General features: G+C 52.8%; 1 protein-coding gene across 3 annotated transcripts; it reads right to left on the bottom strand.

The window, feature by feature from the left end:
- Nucleotides 1–4246: 4246 nt before the first annotated feature.
- Nucleotides 4247–24074, bottom strand: MAPK4 (mitogen-activated protein kinase 4). Of its 3 annotated transcripts, XM_027671650.1 has the most exons (5): nucleotides 22267–24060; nucleotides 13319–13463; nucleotides 8853–9014; nucleotides 6818–7019; nucleotides 4247–5047 (listed from the first exon to the last, which is right to left on the bottom strand). In XM_027671650.1, the coding sequence occupies exons 1-5, from the start codon at nucleotides 22810–22812 to the stop codon at nucleotides 4360–4362; spliced, it is 1743 nt and encodes a 580-aa protein (XP_027527451.1). In that variant the 5' UTR covers nucleotides 22813–24060; the 3' UTR covers nucleotides 4247–4359. The 3 variants fall into 3 exon arrangements, with proteins under 3 accessions (XP_027527451.1, XP_027527452.1, XP_027527453.1); XM_027671651.1 differs by lacking the exons at nucleotides 4247–5047; nucleotides 6818–7019; nucleotides 8853–9014 and adding an exon at nucleotides 12411–12624 and having other exon boundaries at nucleotides 22267–24074; XM_027671652.1 differs by lacking the exons at nucleotides 4247–5047; nucleotides 6818–7019; nucleotides 8853–9014 and adding an exon at nucleotides 12582–12681 and having other exon boundaries at nucleotides 22267–24070.
- Between the last annotated feature and the right edge of the window lie 616 nt (nucleotides 24075–24690).

Raw genomic sequence — 24690 nt, 5'->3', positions numbered from 1 at the left:
TCACCTCCATCTATTGCCATTTTCTGGGAGGAATGCCATATATTGCTTAAGCTTAAAACAATACACTGTGGAACGCACAAACACTTCATACAACACTGACACACACAGCAATTAATTCTACTTTTCAGTGTAGTCTCTGCTGTCAAAGACATACTTGGGTATAATCTCTCCAGTGCTCCATAAAAATTTATATAAACCTCCAAAAACGCCTCATTTTCACTGCAACGTTTACCAAAGCAACCCTTCCGAGATCCTTTTGTTGCAATCCCTTCTGCCCCAACCCAAGAGCTGAGACGGAGCAAGACCCTCCGAGAAAAGGTTGTATTTTTTCAAGACAAAATCTTCTTTTTTTCTTTTTTTTTTTTTTTTTCCCTCCCCTCAAAATCCCGCTCTTTGAATTTATCAGCGTGATTGTTACAAACCAAGCTCCGGCAGCGCCCAGATGGCGAGCGCGGCTTGGGAAAAGTGAGGATGCACTTTTGAGGGGGGCTCCGTTCGCCCGGGTATTGTGCTGCAAAAACTCTTGCCTTTGAAAATGTCAAAGGCAACCATTCACGAGCAAACACCATATGGCGCATTTGTTCTCTTCAGCTCCTCTCAGAATCAGCAGGAGAAAAAAAAAAGAGAGAACGTTTCAGACCTTAAATGACTGCGTGCCGCGTTATACAGAGCTCTCGCTGCAAGCTCTCCCAAAACTGTAGATGGTGGAATGAAACTGCTCAGAGGGACAGAACTGATCACTCCCAGTCCAGTCCCCAACAAGCCCGCTTTGTAAGATTCACTATGCTGTGGTTTTACGCCGGGATCCAGGGGAGATCTGCATAGGAAAGACTTCCCAGGATTGTCCCTAAAGCCCCTTTAAAGGCAAGCTGAAGTTGATTTTTTTCATCACTCTAATGGTAAACCTCTGAAGATCTGGTTAGTGCAGCTCTGTGATGGTGTAGCAGCTGCTAGATCCCAACGTGATTAAAAATAAACTGCAGTAAAAATAGTCACATATTTGTGACTGGGGAAGAACAATCAGCAGCAGAACCATCAGAGGCATCATTCTGACATTCGAAGGAGCTCCTAAATCATCTCCCCCATGGATTCCCAAGCCCAGGCTTATAGCCAGTGTGTGGCTGTGGTGGAAGGACAGATCCTTGCACAGAGGCCACCACAGCAGGTTCAGGGAGAGTGTTTTCTGCTCCCTCTGTTCTCTTTCCAATAAAACCCTGTAAAAGGCTGGCCACGAGGGCTGGGACCCGCATCTCTAAATCCAGGGTGTCCACCCATCCCAGTGCCACGTGGCCTCCGTGACTCAACAAGACCGTACCATTAACGACAGCAGTGCTCCTTTTTTTTTTGTTACCTTTCAGGAAGTGCCACCTGCACGTTTATTGAAATACCTGATGGGCAATCTTGCATTGAAACGACTCCTCAAACTGCAAGAAGCATCACTTTGTGCAGAAGTCACCACGTTGGTGACAAGGCCTCAGTTCCCTCCCCGTGACCCCGAGCCCTCGGGCAGAGCAAAACCGGGCGAAAAGCAACCCAACACCAAACAACCCCAGCATGCAAATATTCATGCAGTGCAGGTGTTCGTGAGTGTTCCATGAGGTCTTTTCCAACCTAAATGAACTCTTTGTAAAAAGAAACCTAGACACCAGTAACTGGAACAAACATTTCAAGCCTCACGGTAAGCGAAATAATTTACACGCTGCCACGCAAGGAAGGCTCAGGCCTTACATTTTATTGTTATAGATGAAAAACAGATCTGGCTTGTGATAGCTGAGCACACTCAGGTAACAAATTAAAGCCATCTCTCTTATCCCCTTTACCCAGCATGTGACGCTGAGGTTTTAGAACAACATTAAATAACAGTTCATGAAGCGACATGGAAAATCTGGAGTGGCGGCAACACACTCCTCGTGAAGTTAATGTTACACTTTAAACTGTGGGCCCTCAAGACAGTATTCACGAGCAAAACTGTTTCTTTCATGGCCACAACAAATAGTTCCCGTAGGCCCCTGGTGAGGACGTAGCAACCCGCGGAAAATGGCTTCTGGTTTCGGAGGACGTGGCGGCCGGTGCCGAGGAAAACGCTGGCGCGGTCTGACCGCCGACGACTCCCCGCGTCAGCGCGTCTCCCTGCTCAGCCCAACGGCGGCAAAAACAGCTGTTAAATCTGTCAGAAGAGAGTTTTAAAAGCCAGGTGTCACGCTGCTGATCTTAACAATCTCCAGGTTTGAACTCCACTGGCCCCCAGACATCCGTCTCCCGCCAGAGGATGGGGCGTCGTCGGCTCCTCTCCCGGGCGGCACCAGGGAGTGGTGGGGCACAACTGTGGCTGCTGCCACCCCCTCCTCCCTTGGCACACACTCACTGGAGCCTGGCAGCCCTGTTCCCAGCCCTTGCTGGCTGCTGCTGGGCACACAGCAGAGCTGAGAGGGACCACGGGCAGCCAGCCGTGGGCTGCCGGGGCTGGGATCCGCTCCAACGCACAGGTCGATGCTTCTTCTCGGTGTCTGAATTTCTCCCACCACCAGTAAAAGTGCTGAGCTGTAGCTGAGGTATATCAATTATCTGAGACACACTGAAAAACCCTCCGTTTCTCCTTCGTCTCCCCTTTCCCTAAACCACTCTGGGGGACATCCAAATGCTCAAAGCAAAGACCGGAGACAAACTGCTTTGCCTTCCAAATGCCTTCTCCGCCCGTTTCCCAGGACTTTCACCCCATCCCATCCGTGCAGCTGGCAGCCTTCACACCTATGCTGCTAATCAGCTGGAGGAACGGCGTTTCCATCACCCCAAGGCGAGCTCTTCACAGTAGGAAGATGCTTTTGGGCTTGTCAAGGCCCAGCACAAGCTCTCCTGCAGCTAAGCCTGCACCTGATCCCACCAGGACGAGAAACCAGGGTTAATACAGCAAATGCTGCTGTTAGTTATCTGATCTCACATGAGTTTTCTTCACATCTCAGAGTATTTAGTAGGTTACTTGCTAAGAGGGTGGAAATAATTGGTATAGGAGCAGTTAAATACGGACCTCGGAGTTCCTAAGTACAGTAGTTCCTCTTTTACAAATGGAAGCAGTGCCACTGGGCTGCGCAGCACAGCGGCAAGGAAAGCAGAGGTCGGCTCTTTTATCACGCTATTTACAGGTTTTTCCACCTAAAAAAACTGCCGAGTTTGGTTAAATATAAGTATAGAACATTTCTTCCATATACAAACTCTCGTTAGCCGATTAATAATTAAGGTGCTCGGAAGTGTGGATGAAAACAGAAGTTACAGTAGATCAGTTGTGTCTTTTTTGTCTATTTACACACCAGGCTGGGTTGCCTGCTGACGCCAGCACCTCCCAAAGAAGCTGTAAGCAAAGCGGCCAGCGATGACTCTAATGCCACAGGAACTGTTGTTTCCTTCACAGGTTCTTTGTCAGAAGGTAAAAATAGTAGTGTTTTAATTCCTCTTTTGACAGGAAAGGTGGGTGCCCTCGCTGAGTGTGTGTAGCTGGTGGTGCCGGGCAGCATCACACCGTGGGACACCCTGTTCCTGGCTCTCAGCTCCCGTCCAGCCCTTTCCACTGGGATTTGCTGGTCTTGCTGGGCAGATGCCCGAGGCAGGACTCGCAGCACCAGGTTGTTACACACTGAAATGCATCATACGGTGCTCCACAAGGTGAAAACTTTAGGTGTGAGAAACCGAACCAGGAGAACGCGCCTGGCAAAAATTTTCGTCTTCCTATCGGAAAAAAAAAAAAAACGAATCCCCAAGTGGCCCATACTCTGTGGGTCAAATTTCTTCCCCGTTAACATTCTCCAAGAGTTATTTTCTGTCTGATGGCCAAACTCTACCTCTAGTTCCATTCTCTGCCGACCGACAGCCGGCCACAGACACTGCCTGGCACCACTTCTCTCCGTACCTGTGCTCACACAGGTGCCTCAGAGGAGCTCGAAGTTTCTTGTTTTGGGAGCCTGTCAAACCACGACGTGGTTATCTGACCACACCGAAAAATTTTTGTCCTCGTCATTTTAAGTTGCTATAGAAAAAGAAGGGTTCAAGAAGTTGACTTGACTTCTGTTTGTAAACCTACCACGTACTGTCATTTTTTTTCCCCCCTGCACGCTTAAGCTTCAAACAGGTCCCAGAGGATTGCAAGGCAAGAGTGTTAAGGCAGTATAAGAAACTCAGTATTTCGTTCGCACCTCTTGGAAGGCACCAAGAGGGGCGTGTGTGTGGTTTGTGCTCGCCTTTTTCCGAAAAAGGCATTTGGTACAGTGTGAAAAGCGGATGGTCCATGACAGTGGGGAAGCCACTCGGCCCCCGGGCAGCGGCCACACCGCCCGAGAGGGAGAGGGAGGCGCAGCGGGGGTTCCCCCCTCACCACCGCTCCTTCTGGTACACCTCTGCCTGCACCATCTCCCCGGGGTGCTCGGAGATGCAGGCCCCGTTGATCTCGTTGAGCTTGTTGTCCGGAAGATCCTCGGGTTTTGTGCAAAGCTTCAGCGCCCTGGAGATGAAGACGTCCAGGTCGAACTCGGGGTCCGCCTCCCTGCTGACCTCGGCGGGCTCCTTGCGCAGGCGGTGAGGGGAAGAGGGCAGGCTCCGCTCCTGGATCTCGGGCAGGGAGCTGGGACACTCCAGCCCCGCCTGCGTGCTCTTCACCCACTGGGCGATCTCCAGGAAGAGGTTGGATGGTTCTTCTTCCAGCGACAGCTCAGCTGCGGGCGCTATGGTCGCTCTTTTCCAGTGGGACAAATCTAGGATTAGCTTGGGCTCTGAGTAGTGGTGGGGTTTGCTGTCCCTCCACAGCAGTTTGTCCAAGTAGGAAGGCGACCCCACTTTGTAATCACACGATTTCCCACAGTCTGCATCAAACACTCGGTCCATGGAGGAGTGGGACAGCTCCAGGAACCTCTCCGAGCTGCTCTGTGAGTATTTCCGTGGGTCGACCTGCGCTTCCTCAGCGGTGGATTCAGACCCTGCCCGGGGGTCCCGCTGAACCTCATCCATCTCGTGGTGCTTGTCGTGCCTCCAGTCCAAATCAGAGGAGAGGCTTATGTGATACCTGTGAAAGACACACAGACAGTGGCTCTGTTGGAAGCAGCAGTGCTCAAACCAGTATCAGCTGCTGCTGGTAGTTCTGCCTTTTGCTCTCTGATTTACCACTTACCTACAGCTCTCTAATGCCTTATTGATATCAGAGACCTTATTCTCGTGTGTTAAAAAGCCAGTGGGGTGAGTAATTTACCCATCTGAGATGGGGCCCAGAGCTGGAATAAAAGCCCAACAACCAAACCAACTGGCCCCTTCCTTTAGCCCTTCGTCACCTTCCCTCCACTTGGGATTAAAACACAATTAACAACACCAGTAATCAAACTGTCCCTCAGCCCACAAGTACCATGGTGTGAGGGCTCCTTGTTGGTCCCCACTGAGACTGGACATCACCAGTTTATTCTGACCTCAGGGACCAAGAGCATCCCTGAAGGGTCACCTTGCTAAGTGATAACTTCTCAAATCAGTTTAACTCCCTTGACTGCAATTAACCTGACAACACCCATTCTTAGCCACGGTTTTCAAAGTGACATCTAATTTACTGTTTCCTAACTGAGCTGCCTTTAAAAGACTTGTTAGCCCAGGCACTGGGGCTCTGTCACGGCAACAAAACTCTCTTCAGGTGCCCCACAACACACAGGCAAAATCATTTCTTGCCTCCAAAACGCTTGGCTTGCTTTGCAAACTTTACAGCCCCGCAGCAGATGCGTCCAGCCGGGTGGCAGGACACTCTAAGTCCCAGCTTCCTCTGCCAAACCGAGAAAGCCAAGAGATAAAAAGGTGACAAGGTGACCTCCACCAACTGATTTGCTGCTTTGGGGACTATAACTGACAGGAACGCTGGAGCTGTGGGGATATACTGAAGACAGGTATCCTGAGGAAAGCTTCCAGCTTTCCTCTTCACCTAATTGACCTGGTTGTCCCCCGCAGCCTCCACTCTGGCACATGCTCACTCAGGTAAAGAGATTAATAATAGTGAAGGCAAGGGATTTCTTTAGGTAATTTTTTCAGTGCTGGTGAAATACAGTGTATTAAGAAGGCAAGGAGGTTAAATTGCCGTGCAGAGAGGAACCAAGCTGCAGACATCCTCAGCCAGCTCATCCCGCTCAGCTGGAAGGAGCTCTGTAGAAAAATGAACCTAGTTAATTCCCAGCTGCTTATTTTGTCCTAGCTGCTCCAGTGCTGGGACTGGACCAGTAACTGGGGTAATCATCTAGGACATTAGAGACCTCAGCTCAAAGCTTTGACCTGCTCTGAACTTCCAGCGTGGCTTTCAGCAAACCATTTAAACGTCAACACAACTAAGGATTTTTTACAAGACCCCCAGATCTATGGTCTCTGGTGCTCGGGCACCTCAAAAAGTGATAAATACAGTGCTTCAAACCAGGCCCTGTCCCCAAAAAGGTGAGAGAATTACATTATTGTATAACCTGCATTATAGGAAAAGAGGACAGAGGGAAGGGCCGTAGAGCCACTTAAACTCAAGTGACAATACAGGCTGTGAATAAAACCCAAAAGCAGAAAGGTACGCAGTAACTGGGACGTGCAGACTCAACACCTGCTCCCTGAGGAAATCAATGATGAACCTCTCGTTGGGTCTGGTGAGGTGCCAGCTCGGGCCAGAATCACAATATGGGCTCAAGAAGGAAGCACAGGTGCCTTTCATGGGTCTGGAACACGTGTGATGGAACCCAGGCAAGGGCAGGTCAGGGACTCACCAGTCAAGTTCTGCCTCAAGAATTTAAGAATTTAAGGTCTCTGGCCCACCCTTGGGGCACCTTACCTGTCCCAGTTGGACATCTGGCTCTGGTTGGCCTCCATCAGCAGAATGTCGTCGATCTCGTCCTCAATCCGGAATGGGTGCTGGGACACGGGCTCGTCCTCGGGGCAGGAATACTGACTCATGTAGGGGTGCTGCAGGCCCATCTCGGCCGTCAGCCGATCCATGGGGTTAAATGTCAGTATCTTCTCCAGAAAATCAATAGCTGTGGAGCACAGAGAAAACCAGCTCACTAATTCCTCTGAAGCAGCAGCAGCGCCCTTCCCAGGACGAGTCTCGTGGAACCCCCCATAACAAATCGCCTCAAAGTCAGGGAGGAATTAAAGGAATTAAAGGCCACACCCCAAGTGCACCCACACCAGGCACTCCTGTCCTTGCTGCATCCATCCATCTCATCCACCACAGGAGCCCTCAGGTGTCACCTCCTCCAGCAAGGCAGGAGGAATGACTGTGAGAGCATCCTCGTGCCTCCACGGGACGGCGTGTGTGTGTCACACCCAGCGCCGTGATCCCGAGCAGAACGGTGAATCACACCCCCAAAAAAGGCCCCTGGGTGGTGTCGGGATTTGATTCCACGCTCTTGGATCCATCCGACGGGCACACTGCGCTGCGGGCAACTGGTTTCACATCTTTCCATGCAGCTGAAGTGGATTAGATTTACCACAATTCTTAAAAGCCTTCAGCATGACCAACGCCGTAAGTATATTTTACACGTTAATATTTAAAGAATTCTGCGTGACAGAAATTATTTTAGAAAGACTGTAGTGCACGAACTCTCTCTACAGTGACGGAGGAGGAAATTTCAGTGCAATTAAAGTGGCCACTGGAATTAAATCTAAACGCAGGGGGCTTGTTGTGATTTCTTTGACGACTCTTCTTACCGAGGCTATGTGAAAAGACAAAATCACTGTTTTGTCACTTAAGTTGTTGCTTATCCAGCTGATTCTTTCTTTGAGTTCAGACATCACAAACAGCAACACGCCTTTCTCCAGTTACAACTTCATGCTGCACCTTCAGGAACATCCCCACTAAAGGTGTAACCGTGTGAGCGGGACAGTTTCCTCGGGGGCAAAGTCACTCAGCAGAAAGGGCAGCCCTGCCTACCGCCTCAGCGCTTCACCATTAACCAATATCCGACCGTCTCCCGCGAGATTATTCCATCACTCGGACTAATTAAGTGGGAGGGAATCAATAGCTCCGTAAGGTCACCGGCTGCGGGCACGGGGCGCGGTGGAACGACACGTTACAATTTGTAATGTTACGATATATTGCGGGTCAGGGAGGCAGGAAAACGACCGTGAATTATGCGAGGGGCGCAGGTGACCTTTCTCCCCGCGGTAATGGCAGGGAATAAATCTGCCCCTGCGTGCCGGAGGCTGACGTGCTCCCTGGGCACCCCGGGGCTGACGGATATCGCGTTGCCAAGAGCAGACGCTGGATGTCTTATATTGAAGAGTTACGCCAGCAAACATAAGCTGGGCTTGGTCCTGACGTCTCCCCAAAACTGGCAGGTTGCTGGTTTAACCTTGGAAGGAGCTCAGGAGAGCACGTGGACAGTGTTCCTGCAGCAACCATCTCACGGCGTTCGGACACACGTGAAGTAAAATGATGTGTCTTGCTGTACTGTTCATGCAAAAACCACAGGAACGAAACAAACAGGGCTTGAAAAGAACCTCTGGGCTGAGCCCCCCGCTTACAGCCCAAGGAGAGGCATGGGAAGGCAGGCAGGCACCTTGGAATAGTCTTGGAAGACTGTTTCACCCTTAGGAGCGACCTGTGAGCAAGCTACAGCGTCCTGAGTGCTGTCCTGCAGCCCTCACCTCCCCTGGTGGGGTGGTCAGCAGGGCCTGGAGGCTCTGTGAGGGATGTGTGACCTACAGGAGCAACTGACAATATCTGAATCCTCTCCACCAGCATTCACGCACTTGCCCCTTGAGGGCAATTCCTGCGGGAGCCTGAGGAAGCAGGCCTGGGAACATGACAGCCAGGGGAAGCCCCAGGAGAAGGGCACTGCCAAAGGCAGCGGGCAGCACTGTACCTTCACTGTCCACCTCGGGCAGCAGCTTCCTCAGCGGCTTCCTCACTTCCCACGTGCTGTTGATGAACATGGGCATCACCTTGAGCAGCTCCTCTTTGTCCTCCTGGTGGATGACGGGGATGGTCTCCAGAATGAGCTGCATCTGCTCCAGCTCGTGGCCCCCTGAACGGGCAGAGAACAGGCAGGGGAGATGAGACATAGAAGGTAAATCAGAGAAACAGCCTGGTAGAAACACGGAGCTGCACTATTGATTTTCTGCCTGCCAGGAAAGCCAGTTATGAATATTCTGTCATTTAGAAGCAGGACGAGCCACTTAGGCAGCGAGCTGGCTGGGGCAGGCAAACCCACGGGGATTTTTGGGCTACAGAGTCCCTGCTGTCCCAAGTCAAGGATTTCAGGTGGCTTCACCGGCAGGTAATGCCCAGCTGATCCACAGCAAGAGGAGTCAGGCTCATTTATGGCACAGTGCTTCCAGTGAGGAGGGTGGAGAGGCCAACTCACAGGGGATGGTGGAGACCACTTGCCCCGAGGCAACCCTGTCCTCTGGAGGTCCCTGGCACCTCACAGGGGCTCCCCTCCCCAGCCCAGAGCTCCCTGTGGGTCTGTAGGAGGTTTCCAGGCTCACACCCACGGAGCTCATACCCAAACACAACTACCCTGGCCAAGGGCGTTGTCAATCATCAAGGAAATGACTGACAATGGAATGAGACCCTTGGGAAAGGGTCTCTCCATCCACCACGGCCTCATCACTCCAACCAGGTTTGGTTCAACGCACTCACGACCACTTTTACCCACTTTTCCCCCAAAAGGCAGAGCTCAGAGCCAGGACGTGGCAGCGAACTTAAAGACAGCCCCAAAGCAACACTGACATTAGCCCAGCTGGTCAGCATCACACCACATGTCCACTCACATCAACTACTCAGAACAAAATAAAGCAATAGGGAAAGCACAAAAGGCAGAGGGACGCCCTTCCAACATCAATCCTAGCAACATAAATTCACTTTCCCACAGGAAAAACTCATTTTAGGTCACTTAGAGATTCGCAGCACAGCTCCAGGGGAAAATAAAGATAACTGCTGGGAAACCAACACCTTGTTAGTCAGGCTAATTCCCGAACTGTGACCAAAATTACTGGGCATTGAGAGTCACAAAGGCTTTGGTGGCTGCTCCTTCAGCCCCAGCCACTGCTCACCAAGGGCACCTGGCAGCCAAAAGGCACCGTGCTCAGCCACACAAAGAAGCTGCTAATGCAACGCTGGAAGCCTTGAATTATGGCTCTCAGGAAACACAATGCTCCTCCATTATCCTCTATTTATGTAATTCCCAGGGACCTTTTTCTGAAGGCATTAATTCCTGAAAAGAAAAACATGAACTACAGGCAGAATAAACGCGACGTGCTGCCGCTGCCCGAGGAGAGAACGAGCAGCTCTGCATCACATCTTGGAAAAGGGAACCCGTCTGCAGGCTGGCAGCCAGCTCCTGGGGAAGCACCCAAGCCCTGTGACTAAGCCCTGATCCCATGGGGAAAGTCCCTGTGCCATCTTCCAGCTCTGGCACAGCCCCACTGGCGAACCCCGTGGAGATCTGCAAGGACAGATCTGTTCTCCTTGTTCTCCTTTTTACTTCTTCTCTCCTATTTTACTCCTGCTTCCACCGACGATGCTTTCAGACAAGCTCCAGCAGCAGAAGGTGAAAAAGTCACTGGAGGGAGCTGTAGCTGCTTAGTTACGGGTGCTCTTCCCTGTTTTCCACGCTGCTCGTGATGGGGAGCTCTCCGAGGATCTGCAATCCGGATTTTAGCTTGGTGGAGACAGTGCTTCACTCCTGCAAGCTTTGGGACAACCAAGTTTGCTGCGTGACCTCCCAGGGCTCTGCCAAGCCCGAAGCTGCTCCTCCCACCACGGGGAACAGGCCTGGGGGTCCCTCTTTGCTGGACGTTCATTAATTTGTGCAGGAGAACGGAAGCGGCGAGTGACGTCTAATTCCTAATAACCGATCACCTTAATTTACCTGCGTTGCTTAAGCACCCCAGATAGACTACCGAGTTAATTATATTGATTTATGCTAAGCATTCCATTTAAATCGTGCCACTGATGCACACTCAAAAAACCATTTATCCAGTGGAAGGCAATTACTGCAGGTTTGCAGCTTTCTGTGAGCTGCATCACTGTTACTTCCCATGGGGTGTTTGCTGGTGACCCAGGACTCTCCTAAAGTCTCATCCTGCAGCTGGCTGGGGGTAAACTCCTTCTCCCAGGCAGAGAGGAGAAAAGCAGAACCAAAGATGAACCCCTGTTGTTAGATTCTACCTGTTCCCTCTATTCTCCTGCTCTTTGGACAGCAGCAGATGAAAGGTGGACACCACGGTCATCCTGCCTGCTGCCAGGCTCCCACCCTGGCCTTTTCTTTACTTACTGGCATGGGAGGAGGCTGGGAAAATAGGGCATAAGGCCAGGGCCTTCCCATAACAACTCTACGGGCTATTTTTAAAGCAACCAAAAAAAAAAAAGGAATATGTATTTTGAGCTTCGGTTTTGATTCCCCACCCATTAACCGGGTATCCTGCCAGCATCTGGGGGCTCATTAAGTGGCTGCACCGGGCTGGGAAGCAGAGAAGAAGGGATGCTCACAGCATGTGCCTGGCTGAGCCCAGCCTGTGATCTGCCAAATCCCATCTCCTCATCTCCAACCTGCCGCGGATTCTCAGGAACCAGCCTGTAAAGCAGGTTCTTGGCTGCTCTGGGGCAATCTTGCCCGGGCAGCAGGACGGGATTGATCTCACCTCCAGCCACGTGTAACACCAGCATGGGCATGTCTGCTTGTCCTCTGGACGCTCTTAATGAGCATTACTGGACACATAAATATTTCTAAGGCACATTCTGTCCCTGTCTAAGGCAGGCAGCAAACAGAAGGCCGGATGAACCCCATCCTGGGGCTATTTTTGCCTCTGCCTTGACTGTGAAATGAGCTTTAAAGACCAGCTTGGACACCTCAGCGGTGCCAGCCAACGTAACTTCTACCCTGGGGTTCAGCATCTCCCAGAGACACCAGAAAAGGGCCTGCATCTGCAAGGACCAGTGGCACGTGGAGATGTCCCTGCTCCTGGAATACACCCTGAGGAAACAGCAGGAGCAGCCAGGCTGGAGGCGTAATTGTCAAAGCTGAAGCCCCTGGATTTGAAAACTTCGGGGAGACTGAGGAACGAGAGGAAGGCAGGAACAGGAGGCAATTTTAATGGTCTTCTCAAAATCACACCGACTGCTTATTTTTCAGCTCTCACAAAAGAAACATGGAAGCTGCAAGCAGGAGTGGGAGAGGGAGCAGCAGAGCAGCTGCAACCAAGCGCTGGCTGCGGAGAGCTCTGCGGTGCGCGCTGAAATATTCGTGAAGAAGAAGCCCTTCTCCATTATTAATGGGTCTGATCATTTATTTACACAACCCCGCAAAAAACAGCTGCTCACAAAACGTGTTAAACCTTGTCATTCAGAACACTAAAGGCTGATGGAGGGGGAGCACTGCTGCAGACCCCGGGCAGGGAAGCAGCTCCTTCAACAGCTGCTTCACCCCTGAATGAACAGCTCCACGTCCCAGCTTGGGAAGCACAGCTCTGCTCCTGACAGTAGCAGTTCTGGGACTGTATTAAATAACTTTTTTGCTGCTCGGGAGCACCAAGAGTTGAGTTTCAAATGCTGCAAGTGACAACTGCAAGCTTCTTGCTGCGCTTCCGTTGCTTTCTTCTCCTTGCACCGCACCTTTACAGCTCCAGCACCTGCTTACAGGAAAATCCTGAGAATGGCTGAAAATGGGCAGTGGCATTCAAATGTCTACACTCAAAGAAAAGAAATACCTTGAAGAAATCCATCATCACGATTTGAATCCACGGCTTAGAGTACAAAACTCTCGGGACAGGGCACCATTATGTCCTGTCCTTTTATGCCACCCTATGGTTTGTTGTTTTTTTTTTTTTTAGCATCCTTCCTCCCAACAAAAAGCTCTTATTTTCTGCTGGAAACGCAGAAACAGAAAAAGGTTTTGTTGTTTCATCAGAACTGCTCTTTGTTCAAGGTTTTCCTTTTGGCAGCAGGCAGGCAGTCCCTGCCCGGCGAGGCTTGGCACGGAGGCACCGCCGACCCCGGCCAGCCCCGGGCACCCACAGGGTGCAATCACACCCAGCCCACCACATGGCCTTCCCAGGGAAACACAGGAAGCCTGAGCGAAAACCAAACTATTCTCTATCCCTACGTGAAGTTCTCACCAACCAAGGGACCCTCTAATAGCAGGGGCTGCACAAGTGAGGCTTGTTCTGGGGACACCCCTCATGCCTAATAACCAAGCGCAGGATCCCTGCTGGAAAGGAGGGGAGGGGGGGGATTCCCTCTGCCCCTGCTAGAAAGCCTCAGAATTGGGCAGCGAGGAAGGAGGCAGCAAAAAGAAAAAAAATGAATCAACAGGGGTCAGAAACCTACCAGCAAAGAGCATCCTTCCCGTCAGCATCTCGGCCAGGATGCAGCCGGCCGCCCACATGTCGATGGCTTTGGTGTAGTTGTTGGGCGAGAGCAGGAGGCGGGGGGAGCGGTACCACTTGGTCACCAGGCCTTCTGAGAGGTAACCCTGAAAGAGCAGAGAGGGAGGAGGTCAGCAAGGAGAGCTCCTCCCCGGCCAGCCCCCGCCGCCCGCCGCGGCCCCGCCACCGGATCCCGCGGGAGAACCTGCCCAGCACACGCCTGTGCTGCACCTGAGGCAGGCTGGGGGCTGGTTCTCTGTTGTGCAAGGAAGCAAAGACACGAGATACGCCACTGGAGACAGAGATACTTCAGTGCTCCGGGAGGCAAAGCTGTTTTGTCACCATGGTATTGAAGCGTGTTCTGCAAAGGACAGATGGCTTCGGCAGCACGGATTTGCAGATCACACCTGCACGAGTTATTCCAGGTCACCCTTAGAGTACTCAGATGTATTCTGTAAATCCCAATCCCCCCACCTGAGACATTTTGGAAGTTAAGCACATTATTTAAGTACTTTCCTGGGTCCCTGCTAGAACCAGCAGTGTGCCATGGAAACCTTTCCCAGCCCAGGACCCCAAGCACAGTGCTTAGTTTCCAAAGGTTACCAGTCTGCAATCTTTCTCTCATTCCATTTCTAGTCAGTCCCGTATCTGTAGTCCTTCCACGGCTACCCAAACTGCTGGTAACAGCAACCCACGTACTGCTGAATTCCCATGGATCCAGCTTCCAGCGCTGATGCCAAAAACGAATTTTTAAAAGGTCAGGAGCTCCCAGGGGAGCCCAGGCCAGAGCAGCCACCACCGGGTCAGCCCCGCGGGCGCCAGGAGGGACACGAGACCCGAGCAGAGGTGGCACAGGGAGCACGTGGGGCTCCAGGAGGGCAGAGCCCAGAGGATGCACTCAGCAGGATCCACCCTCTCACACAAGCCTGGTGAGTTCACCCCACCTGAGCCCTCGGGATGCTGCCGCAGCAAACCCCGCGTGCCCTGGGAACTGCGGACAAACCCACGCAGGATAAACAAGGGAATTGTTCAAAGAAACAGATTTAGGGAGGAACGTCAGTGCCACGTGGAAGGAAAGCCTCCTGGGCTAGCAGATGTCTTACAGCATCGCTGAGTGGGTAACGTAGCTGCCAAGGGCTCCTAGCCAAGACTCCTGAAAATAAGACGGCATGGGATGAGTGGGAAAGCCCTTCTGGGGAACATCGAGATGGTGCAGAGATAGGAAAGCTTGCACTGAGCCTGAGCCTGGCCCAATAAATCCCCTCCCTCCCTTGTCACCCTGCTGGTGGGGCAGACCCCCATCCTCTGTCCTGCTCTGCTCACAGCAGGGTGGTCAGTCGGGATGCCCGACCAGGATTTAAAGGAGCTCTCAGCAGCACCCTCTGGGCCACGTCCCTCCCGCTCCTGAACTCGCCCAGGGAATGCACCAAAAGTGCCAAGCAGGTCCCACTGAAACCAAGGGGACGTGTTCAAGCCTGTAAATGACACTGGCATGCCAGGGGATGGCCCAGCTCCTGCTGCTCCCGAGCTCTGGGGCTGGACGTGGATATGGCCCTTTCACCGGGATAACACTGGAATATTCACAAGTGGCATTTTCCATGTCAAGTACAGCGCATTAGCAGAAGGAGGTGGATTGAAACGCAGCAGAAGTGGCAAAATAAAACTAAGTTATAGAGCTGAACTGCCTTTAAATGCCACGAGGCACTTGGAGAATGCCAAAATGCAACGGCAGCACGAACGCAGCTCACGTATAAGAGCTTAGTTAAAAACTCCATCCCTACCCACATTTGGTTTCACAGGCCGTTTTCGACTGCAATAAAGCTGCAGTTGTGCTGTGCAGCATCTCCTGGGATGTTACAGGATACATCTCTCCACCCAAACACGAGAGCAGTGCACCACCACAAACACCACGAGGTTTTATCACCCTCCTCTTCCCCCCCAGCGCAGGTTTTTGTGCCAGCTTCCAAATGCGCGGGGCTCTTAATCACTGAGGGCTTGCTTCTAAAAGAACATTTTAATTTTGGCCTCCTTACGACAAGTTGTAATGGAGACTGATTAGCTGAGAAGTTTCATTTAATGCCGCTATATTATTTCGCTAATGCTGCTCAATCAGAACCAGCACAAAAGCCCCCAGGCTTTGTTATCCGATCAAACCACCACTTCTCAGCTACTGCAATCATCCCCAACAACAAGAGACGCCGGTATTTACTGGAGAATCCCGAGAAAATAAACTTTGAGGGCTGTAATCCAGGGCAATTCGTAGCTGGAGCGATTTGTCCTCTTTCCCAGCAAAAGGATGACACTCTCCTCTCGGATTTAACACTGCTCTCTGACAGCAAGATGGATTTGAGTCCTCGGGGGTGTGTGCACCATGCAAAATGCATGAGCAATACACTGCAAATATCTGTAAGTCGCAACAAGCCAAACATTTTCCTCTCCGGGCATTTCTGACGTATTGGAGAAAATTCCCTGCGAAAAAACCTCAGTGAGTGCTCTAGACTCCGGACACATCCTGCTGCGTGGGGTTCCTGGTGGTGATCAGTCAGCAGCACCTCTTGTGGCGCTCCCCTCGTGTGTCTGAATGTCACCTCCCTTCTTTCCCCTCTGCTGAACAACCCAGCCCTTGGACCACCCACCTCCAAGCACGGGAGGGACCCACGGGGAGGAGCAACCTGCAGCTTCTCCTCGTCCCAACCACTCGTGGACCCCCCCACACTGCTTCCCAGAGCGTTCCACTGCTGGGCTCTGCCTCATCCCTCCTTTTTCTCAGGGGGAAAACACCGGGAAGGAGCGATGGGAGGGTTGAAAAACCAAGACTTTTGCAATCTGGCACGAGGTGCTCCGGTGAGAGCAACTGGACAGCAGAGCACCCCAGTCCTGAGCAGTCTGCTCTGCCTCCACCGTGGCTTAAAATCATGGGCTAGGCCCTCACTTTTATAAAATACATGCAGAAGTTCCTCTCCTACTGCTTCAAGGAAGTAGCTACACTCCTGTGGATTATTATTTCCACGGAGAAATGCCACCACAGCCCTGGGGAGCCGGGATCAGGCAGCTGCAGGGTGCTGGGATGAGGCTCCATCCCCATCTGTGGCTCAGCTCCTACCTGTGGTGCCAAGGTGGGGAGCCCGAGCACTTCCAGCCGTCCCCTGTGCAAGGCAGGGCTGGTCACAAGAATTTTACCATTTATGTGGATTCAACCAGACAGAAAGACGGCGAGCAGAAGCATATTAATTAGTTCTAATTAAGATGGAACATTCATCCTCACGACAACATTCTGTGGATTCAGCGCAGCCCTTTCTGCACTGAAGAACCACTGGAATCTCTTCAAAAATCAATATAATTGAGTTAATTGAAAAATAGAAGTGGTTTCAAGTCCAAGCCCTCCCATGCTACTTTTTTTTTTTGTTTGTTTGTTCTCAATTTTCAAGTATCATTTTCCTGCTTCTCCCCTGCTCCTCCAGCGTGTGTGGGAATGGCTCAGGCAATCTACAGAGGTGATGAATTCACCACAGGTAGGATAAGCATCACATCATATCAAACAGCACAGCGAGGGGAGCCGAAAAGCAAAGAAAAACGAGTGTTTTTTCTCATCTTTACACAGCACGGATTTTGTGTGTGTTCTTTGTGACACCAGGAGGAGGAACAATTTAGGGCAGGTTCGGCTGCATCCTGGTATCACACTGGTCACACCAATGGCAGCACACGGCCCACGGCCTCAAAGCAACCATCATCCAAGCCTGGAGCTCCTCCTTGGAGCTGGAGGGACCAAGGGCAGGTTTCCTTGAGGGGACGTGGGAATTCAGGATCCCCCCCTACCGCAAACCAGGCAGCCCCTAACGCTGCAGCCCAGAGCTTCTCCCAAGAGTGTTTCACACTAAAATCCACCTTTCTGCCGCCAAAAAGCCACAGAGATGCGGACCAGGCGCTCACAAACCGGAAATCCATCAGGATCCAACCACAGCCTGCGTATCCAAGGCTCCATCCACAACCAGATCGGGATTCCTGCTGCCGCACCCGTGGGAGCCGGGTCAGCTCCCGGTGCAGATTGGGGGGGTACCCAAAATAGCAACAAGCCCAAGCTCTTGGAATAATCCTGGAGCAGCAGCAAGCTGCTGCCTCTCCACAGCAGCGTTTTTAACCTTCTTTCTTCAAAAGGCAGGTGAGACGCTTCCAGGAGGGGCTGTGGAAGGCGCCGGGTGTGCAGGAGCATCGCTCCGTAACAGAACGACAGAACGGCTGCTGTGTGTGGCTCTGGCAACGTGACGTGTGTCCTCACGGCTCTGGGATGACAGGGTGCATTTATTTCAGGAGCAAGGACTGCTCATGTGTCTCACCAGAGAGGACAGAGGAGGAGAAACGACCGAGCCGGGGTCACAGCGGGGAGGCCGTGACGGGCCCACAGGCGGCTGCCCCAGGGCTGAACGCCGAGGGTGGTCCTCTCCGGAGGAGCACGGAGCAAAAACCCCACATCCTCACCTCCTCTGAAGGCCCCCTCGGGAGTTTTGTTATGTTACCGCACGAACTGGAAGCGATTATGTTTGTGCTGACTGGCGAGCACCACGAAATCGAGGACTTCAAAGGTTTGAAGCTGGGTCTGCAAACTGTTTACCGCAGGATCTCCCCCCCCAGAAGGGCTGCTGCGCTCCCTCGGCGTGGAATTCCTGCCAATTAACTCTGTCAGGGACGTTGCCAACAGGCAAAGGGAGAGGGGGTCCCCTTGCTCCCCCAAGAGCTTTGGAGCACCAGGCAAGGGCCCCCAGGAGGGATAATCCGGCTAAATCCTGCACAGCACAGGGAGGACAAGGAAAGTCCTAGTTCATGGTCCTGTCACCCGAGTGAAGACACCCAGGAAGTCTCTGCATCCCCACAGAACAGACACCCCCACTGTCTTCTCCAGACAGGAACACCCGACCCCGTGTCCCTGCTCTGACACGGGGCTGGGCAGCAACACCGCACGGGACACACGGCCAGGGACGAGCCTGCCCTCCAAAACATTTATTATTTTAAAGTCTAGACATCCACCGGCACTTATGCCAGCTTTTAATGCCCTGGCTTTGCTATCTCCCTGCTCTCCCACGCCTCCTGCCCACCACGAGCTGAGCGAGGGCAGCGCCTCATCTTTACCCCTCCCTCCCTCACAGACTCGGCGCGGGTGGATCTGGACTCTCTTTTGGAGCCAAAGATATTCGTTAGGACACAAAGAATGGGGGTGGAGAGATAGATGGGCAGCTAAACACGAACCATGGAACTTCTGAAGGGCAGGGGCTGGTGTGGGGGGGGGGCAGGCAGGACCCTGAGGCTGCAGAAAGAGGGGCCGGTGGGGAAGGTCAGATGCTTGAATTCACTAAGGAGGTGGGTTGTGAAACAGGAGATGCTCAGCTTTGCCAGTCCTGCATAAGAATAAGAACCTCATGGAGGCTGGAAATATCCCTTATGCTCACCTCCAACCCTCCTCCTCTCACCATTTGGGCACCAAGGTGCATGGCAAAGCGTTCCAAACCACAAACAGCAGCGACCGAAGGAACAGGGATTGATGTGGAGTTGTTCTAGAGGGATAAACTCCCTGGGATAAAGAGCAGTAAGATGGAAGAGAAAGGAGCCTGCACGGCTGGATGGAGAGAGCTTTGGGGAAGAGACAGAATGGCAGAGAGAGGGGATGCAAAGGATCATCTCCCGAGGGTCCTCTCCTCCCACACCTGATACTCTGTGCCTCAGAGATGTTTGTAAGTGCATATATCTGAGACAGGGCTAAAATTCAGGCTGTCAGGTCTGACCAGCCTGTGAAAGTGCAGACCCTGACCTGGATGTGGCTTTGGCAGCTGGAAATTCATCCTGTTTGTTCCAGGGAGGTTTCAGACAAAGGGAAGCCCCTGTGCTGCCTTTAACACACAGAAAAAGGGATTTGAGCAGCCAACACCAGCCAAAGGGGGGGGAGAAAAGCAGCCAAAGCTGCTCTGCTTCGAGGCTGGTGAAGGCCAACACCTGACCGTGGTCCATGGCATCTCCCAGAGCTGGAGAGCTCTCCCCTTCCCAACAAGTTATCCTAATTCAACATCTGCCTGCTGGAAGTCATGTAAACAAAACATCTCACCAGAGTAGGGCTGTTATTTAGGTGGCACATGTATTTCCAAACTGCGTTTAGAACCCTGCTCACAATCTACCGTGGTTCTCATTTGCCATTTTATCACTCAGCAGGACGGTCTGGAGTCTGAGGAACACCAGGTCAGAAGAGCTGTGACCTTTCAGACAAATAACACCACAAAACCCGTAATTTTTTGTGTTAGCGGAATGCAGCCACCAGCATTTGCATATTCCACACACAAAACATGCTTAGGGCAAGTCCTAAGCACTTGTATATGTTTCCCTGAGCATGTTTTGTGGTTTAACTGTCCGAAGACCCAGTAGATCCAAACCTCTGAAGGCAGTGCAGAGCTACACCTCTACGGTAGTGGTTTCCTGCAAGGCTTTGTAGGGTCTTCAGACAGTTAAGCAAACCAGGGAGCAGGATTTCATCTGCTTTTGGGCAGCTCTGCAAGAGCTTATAAATCTGTATGAGCCCTCGAGGAGGGAGGAGGTTGAAAGAGAAATACAGCACCAAAAGTCGGGGTGTGAGGATCCCTGTTCTGCTCCGTGCTGGCTCCCCCCCCATCTCCTGCTGCCCTTCCTGCAAGAGCACGGGCCAAGGAGCTTATAAATCTGTATGAGCCCTTGAGGAGGGAGGAGGTTGAAAGAGAAATACAGAAAGGAATTGATTTCTCTGAGTCAGCTGAGACATCAAAGGCGGGACTGACCCCCAAGGCCCCTCCAAGCCCTCCCGCTGCTCCTGTGCAGTGCCCATCACCCAGTTTTGGCAAACACAGCCCTCCCCGTCGCCAGGGATCACCAACATCTGACGTTATCTGCGGTGCTGCCGCTTCCAGCTCTGCTCTGGAGCAGTTTTCTCTGCACACCGAGGCTCTGACGGGTGTTTCTGCAGCGACGCTCCAGCCTCCCCAGCCCACGAGGAGTCGGGGGATGCTCGTGCAATGGCATCTTGCAGAGTTACATCCCACCACGGAGCTGCAGCCCTTGACAGCTCTTTCCACTGCACTGGCTGTTATTAAGGCAACGGAGAATTGCTTAGAAATAACAATAGCTGTGCAGCAGGCACGGACAGATGACTCCTACCCCGATCCTGCAGTCCCTGACAACAGGACGCTCCTTAAACCAGCGACTTTCTGTGTTCGTGGAGCCCTGGCTTGTTTGCAGGGGTCTTCTGTGGGACTTACCTTCCTTAAAAAAGCAAACTACACATCTGAAGAGCCAGGAGCCTCCTCCTAAGCTGGGTCATAAATAACCAGTGAGCAAGGGAGCACAGAAAGGGCAGGCAGCAGGCAGGCTGCGCTCACTCCCCGATGTCATCTGCAACCTCCTTTCTTTTCCCCACGTTTTGTTTCTCCCGAGATTCAGGACTTGAAAACAGGGCTCAGCTTCAGGATCACGAGATTGTCCTTTCACCATCCTGTTCCCTCTCCCCTTCCCACAAAACAACAGTGCCCAAATCAGAGCCACACCGGGCAGGAACCCACTGGAAAACGCAAAGCGCATTTAAACCTCGTCCCGGGCACAACAGCGGGTCCGTGGGGGACTCTGAACTCACCCACGGAAACACCCAGCTCAAGGAAATACACTTTATCTCATCTTACAACACCAGGCAGCAGCTGTAGTCAGAAGCCAGCTGCAGACTGCACAGACCACAGGATAACTTTGCTTTCTCCCAGCAACGTGTGGATCCACGAGCTGACGAAGCCTCCGCCGTGTTCCTGCACTGCTCAAAAGCTCAAAAAGCTCCAGCCTGGAAGGCAACCTGCGTCAAGCATCTGCATCCCCCTTCAGAGTCCATTAGCATCAGGACTGTGTGTTACAGAGCCTTCTCACCAGCTCTCCTGCCCTGCCTCCCACACTGGCTGCCTGCTGTCAGCAAACCAGGCTGCCCTGGTCACTCACCACTGCTGCATTGTCATACAGTGTCTGAGCACCAAACACCAAAGAATTTTACATGTCACTTGGATCTTGACCTTGGATGAAAGGATTTGACTGAATCTCAAAGACCCGTCCCTCTCTCCCTATGTTAAATGGATGTAACTCAAACAAAACTGGGTTTTTAAGAAGCAGGTTGGCTCCAAGGTGAGGACAAAGCCAAGCAGAGCGTGTGCAGACATTCCAGGTGCCTTTTCCATGTGCTTCCAGCAGCTCGTGTTTTATAACAGCAGCAAAGCAAGAAACACAGAGCTTAGTCACTTAAGTACAGCAAGCAAACACACGCCTCCTCACAGTCCACTGCTGGGATGGAATAAAACACCTGAGAATACATTTGATACATAAGATATAAGGCAATGAAAGACACTTGAATGGCACTTGAACCCTTCCAGTGCCCTCTTTTGCAGCTTTGCAGCACTGGAGAGCCCTGGGGCACGCTTGGCAAAGCTCAGTCCTTGGGCTACGCCTGGAACACATCCAAGGCCAGGTTTGGCTCAGGGGCTCTGAGCAACCTGACCTAGTGCAAGATGTCCCTGCTCATTGCAGGGGGAGCGGGCTAGATGGGCTTTAAAGGTCCCTTCCCACCCAAATTATTCTATGCTCAGGCGGTTAGAGCATGGTCCTAATAACGCCAAGGCTGCGGGTTTGATCCCCCAATGGGCCACTCACTCAAGAGTTGGGCTGGACGGGTCCCTCCCAACTCAGAACATTCTGTGACAAGATTCTACGAAAACACAGCTTGGCTTGGGGCGAAGGAGAGCGATCACCAGCAGTGACCACCCCAGCAGGGCTCAGAGCTGCCAGTTCTCCCAAGAAGGGCCCACCAGCACACACACTGCCCCGCCAGCATTCCGTGCCTCCCTCCCCGAGCCAGCCCCGGGCACCGCCTACCTTGTGCGAGTAGTGCTGGTCCACGATCCTGGCCAGCCCGAAGTCGCCGATCTTCAGCACCAGGTCCTCCGTGCTGATGAAGATGTTGGCCGGCTTGAGGTCGCGGTGCAGGACGTTGGCCGAGTGGATGTACTTGAGCCCGCGCAGCAGCTGGTACATGAAGAGCTTGGCGTGCTCCTCGGCCAGCTTGCCCTGCTCCAGCAGCCGCGCCAGGTCGGTCTCCATGTACTCCTGCACGATGTACACCATGTTGAACTTGAAGAAGTCCCCGCGCAGGTTGGCGCCCTTGGGGCCCAGCACCTCGTAGACCTTGACGATGTTCTCGTGGTCCAGGCGGCGGATGATCTTGATCTCGCGGAAGGCGTGCTTCATGCTCCGCGCGTCGCCGATCGTGATCTTCTTCACCGCCACTTTGCGGCAGCTCTTGCTGTCCAGGGCCGACAGCACCAGCCCGTTGGCCCCGAAGCCCAGCGGGCGGAAGTTCACGAAGCGGCAGCCCAGGTCGTACCCGTACATGCTGGCGATGCAGTCGCACTTCTCCGCCATCTCGGCTCCCCTCTCCGTCGTCACTCGAAAAGCCGGGAGGGTCGCGGAGCTTCCAGGTCAGAAACGTGGTTGGAAGTCGAGCCCCTCATCGTTGCTTACAGGTGCTTGTAAGTGGGGTGGTCTCGCTGGGAGCCCATCACTTCCAAGGCGACACAGAGTGAAAGCAAATCTGAGCACGTACACACACACACACACACACACACACACGCACACACACAGAGAAACAAAACGTTCTGAACTGGGGGGAGAAATCAAGGGCTTAGAAGAGACTTCCGGAGCAGCGTGGAGAAACGCAGCCCGGTTGATCCCTAGAAAAACAGGAAGGTTCTTTTTCTTGAGACTAGGAGATCATCAGCACTGCTACGTTTCTCAGCCCCTGCCTCGTCTCCCTTCCCCGGTATCCTGGAGACAGTGCCGGAGCGCGGGGCTGGTGGCACAGACGGACGCCCGGCCCCACGCCCCTGATGATGTCTCAGTGCCGGGGCAGCCGGCCGGCCCCGCTGTGGGGCAGAGCCCAGAGCAGCCCCATGGCCCCTCCACTGCCCCAAACCCTCCCTGCCCACAAGTCCTGGCAGTGTTTTCCCCACCAGTGAAGCGCATCCAGGCGCCGTCCGGGCTCCCCGGCGGTCAGCAAAGCTTCGCCCTCCTCGTCACTCCCTCTCCGGAACGGGCAGACCCCATCTTCGGCACACAGAAATCCCCAGGGCAGCAAACGTTTCGCAGGCCAAAACTCAGCTTTTTTGGCGGCCCTCAGCGCGGCGAGTTTCCACGTCTGCAGCTCCAGCACCTTCCCCTTGTGCGTGTCCTTCCCCGGCGGAGCCAAGCGCCGTCTGATCCGTCGCAGCCTGAACGAGGAGCTCCTGTGCTGCACAGCCCCGTTATCCTTCAGCAGGTCTCAGCCTCTCTCCTGGAAGAGAAGAGGAGACGGATTCATTTTATACCAGCGCAGCCCATGCCCTGCCTACGTAACAGCTTGCTGAAGGTTAACCATGAGCAAAACCGTGACCTTTCGGAGGCTCATTAGTTATCCCCTCCCAACGCACGCAGCATCACCCGCATTTTTCAGCTGCTTAATTCTCCCTTTTCCATCTGCAAGACAAGGAGAGCTGTAACTCTTCCTCTCCCCCCTTTGCTGCCTTTTTTTCTTTTTTTTTTTTCCTAATTTGCCTGAAAACGTTACGGAGCAGTTTGCAAAGGCTGAGCGGCGTGCCGAGCCTCCCGACTGCCCGTGTAAACCACACTGCAAAGAAAGCACAGAAATGAGGGTGCAACCCCCACCCCCCTGCTGAGCAGCTGAGAGGGCCACGGAGTATTTCAGCTCATGGCAACCAGAACTGCTCGGGCAAAATAGGTGGTTAGCTTTGTGAAAAAGCCTTTAAAACTGACACCCCCTGAACTCGGGGTCCCGCAGCGAACCTCGGGAGCAGCCTGGGGATGCCATCTGTGGTCCTCTTTGAAAGTGTAACTGGACAGGTAAACACATACACATGAATGACATAGCATTTAAGTTGTGTTTTTTCACCCTCTATTGCTGCGAAAAGACTTAATGACACCCTTGGCACCAAGTGGCTGGAACAGATGAATGTGGACCCAACGCAAGCCGGGTGAGCGATGGCAGCAAGTTGTGGTGTCTCTAGAGTGTAATCCCATATTTCAAAGCCCCTCTGCTTACCCAAGCTTCCCCTGAGCAGTGGAGAAACCTCTCATCAAGATACACTCACTGGCTTTTAAAGAAAAAAGGAACTTGCAGGCACCATGGCAGACCCTCACCCCACTGCTGGCAGAGGCATAACCGGCAAACATCAACATCTGCTGGGGATGAGGATGCAGATTTAGCCAGAGGATCTCAGTATTTGCAGGGTTTTCTTAACAAAATGT

This window comes from Neopelma chrysocephalum, unplaced genomic scaffold, assembly GCF_003984885.1.
Source record: "Neopelma chrysocephalum unplaced genomic scaffold, ASM398488v2 Primary Assembly neopelma1_97116, whole genome shotgun sequence".
Taxonomy (NCBI): domain Eukaryota; kingdom Metazoa; phylum Chordata; class Aves; order Passeriformes; family Pipridae; genus Neopelma; species Neopelma chrysocephalum.
This window is presented reverse-complemented; position numbering and strand designations above follow the sequence as displayed.

Coding starts and splice junctions, on each gene's coding strand:
- MAPK4 (XM_027671650.1), bottom strand. CDS start 22,812: ATGGCGGAGAAGTGCGACTGCATCGCCAGCATGTACGGGTACGACCTG. Junction 13,464..22,266: donor ACCAGCACTACTCGCACAAG/GTAGGCGGTGCC, acceptor CTGCTCTTTCAG/GGTTACCTCTCAGAAGGCCT. Junction 7,020..8,852: donor GCCCGAGGTGGACAGTGAAG/GTACAGTGCTGC, acceptor TGTGCTCCACAG/CTATTGATTTTCTGGAGAAG.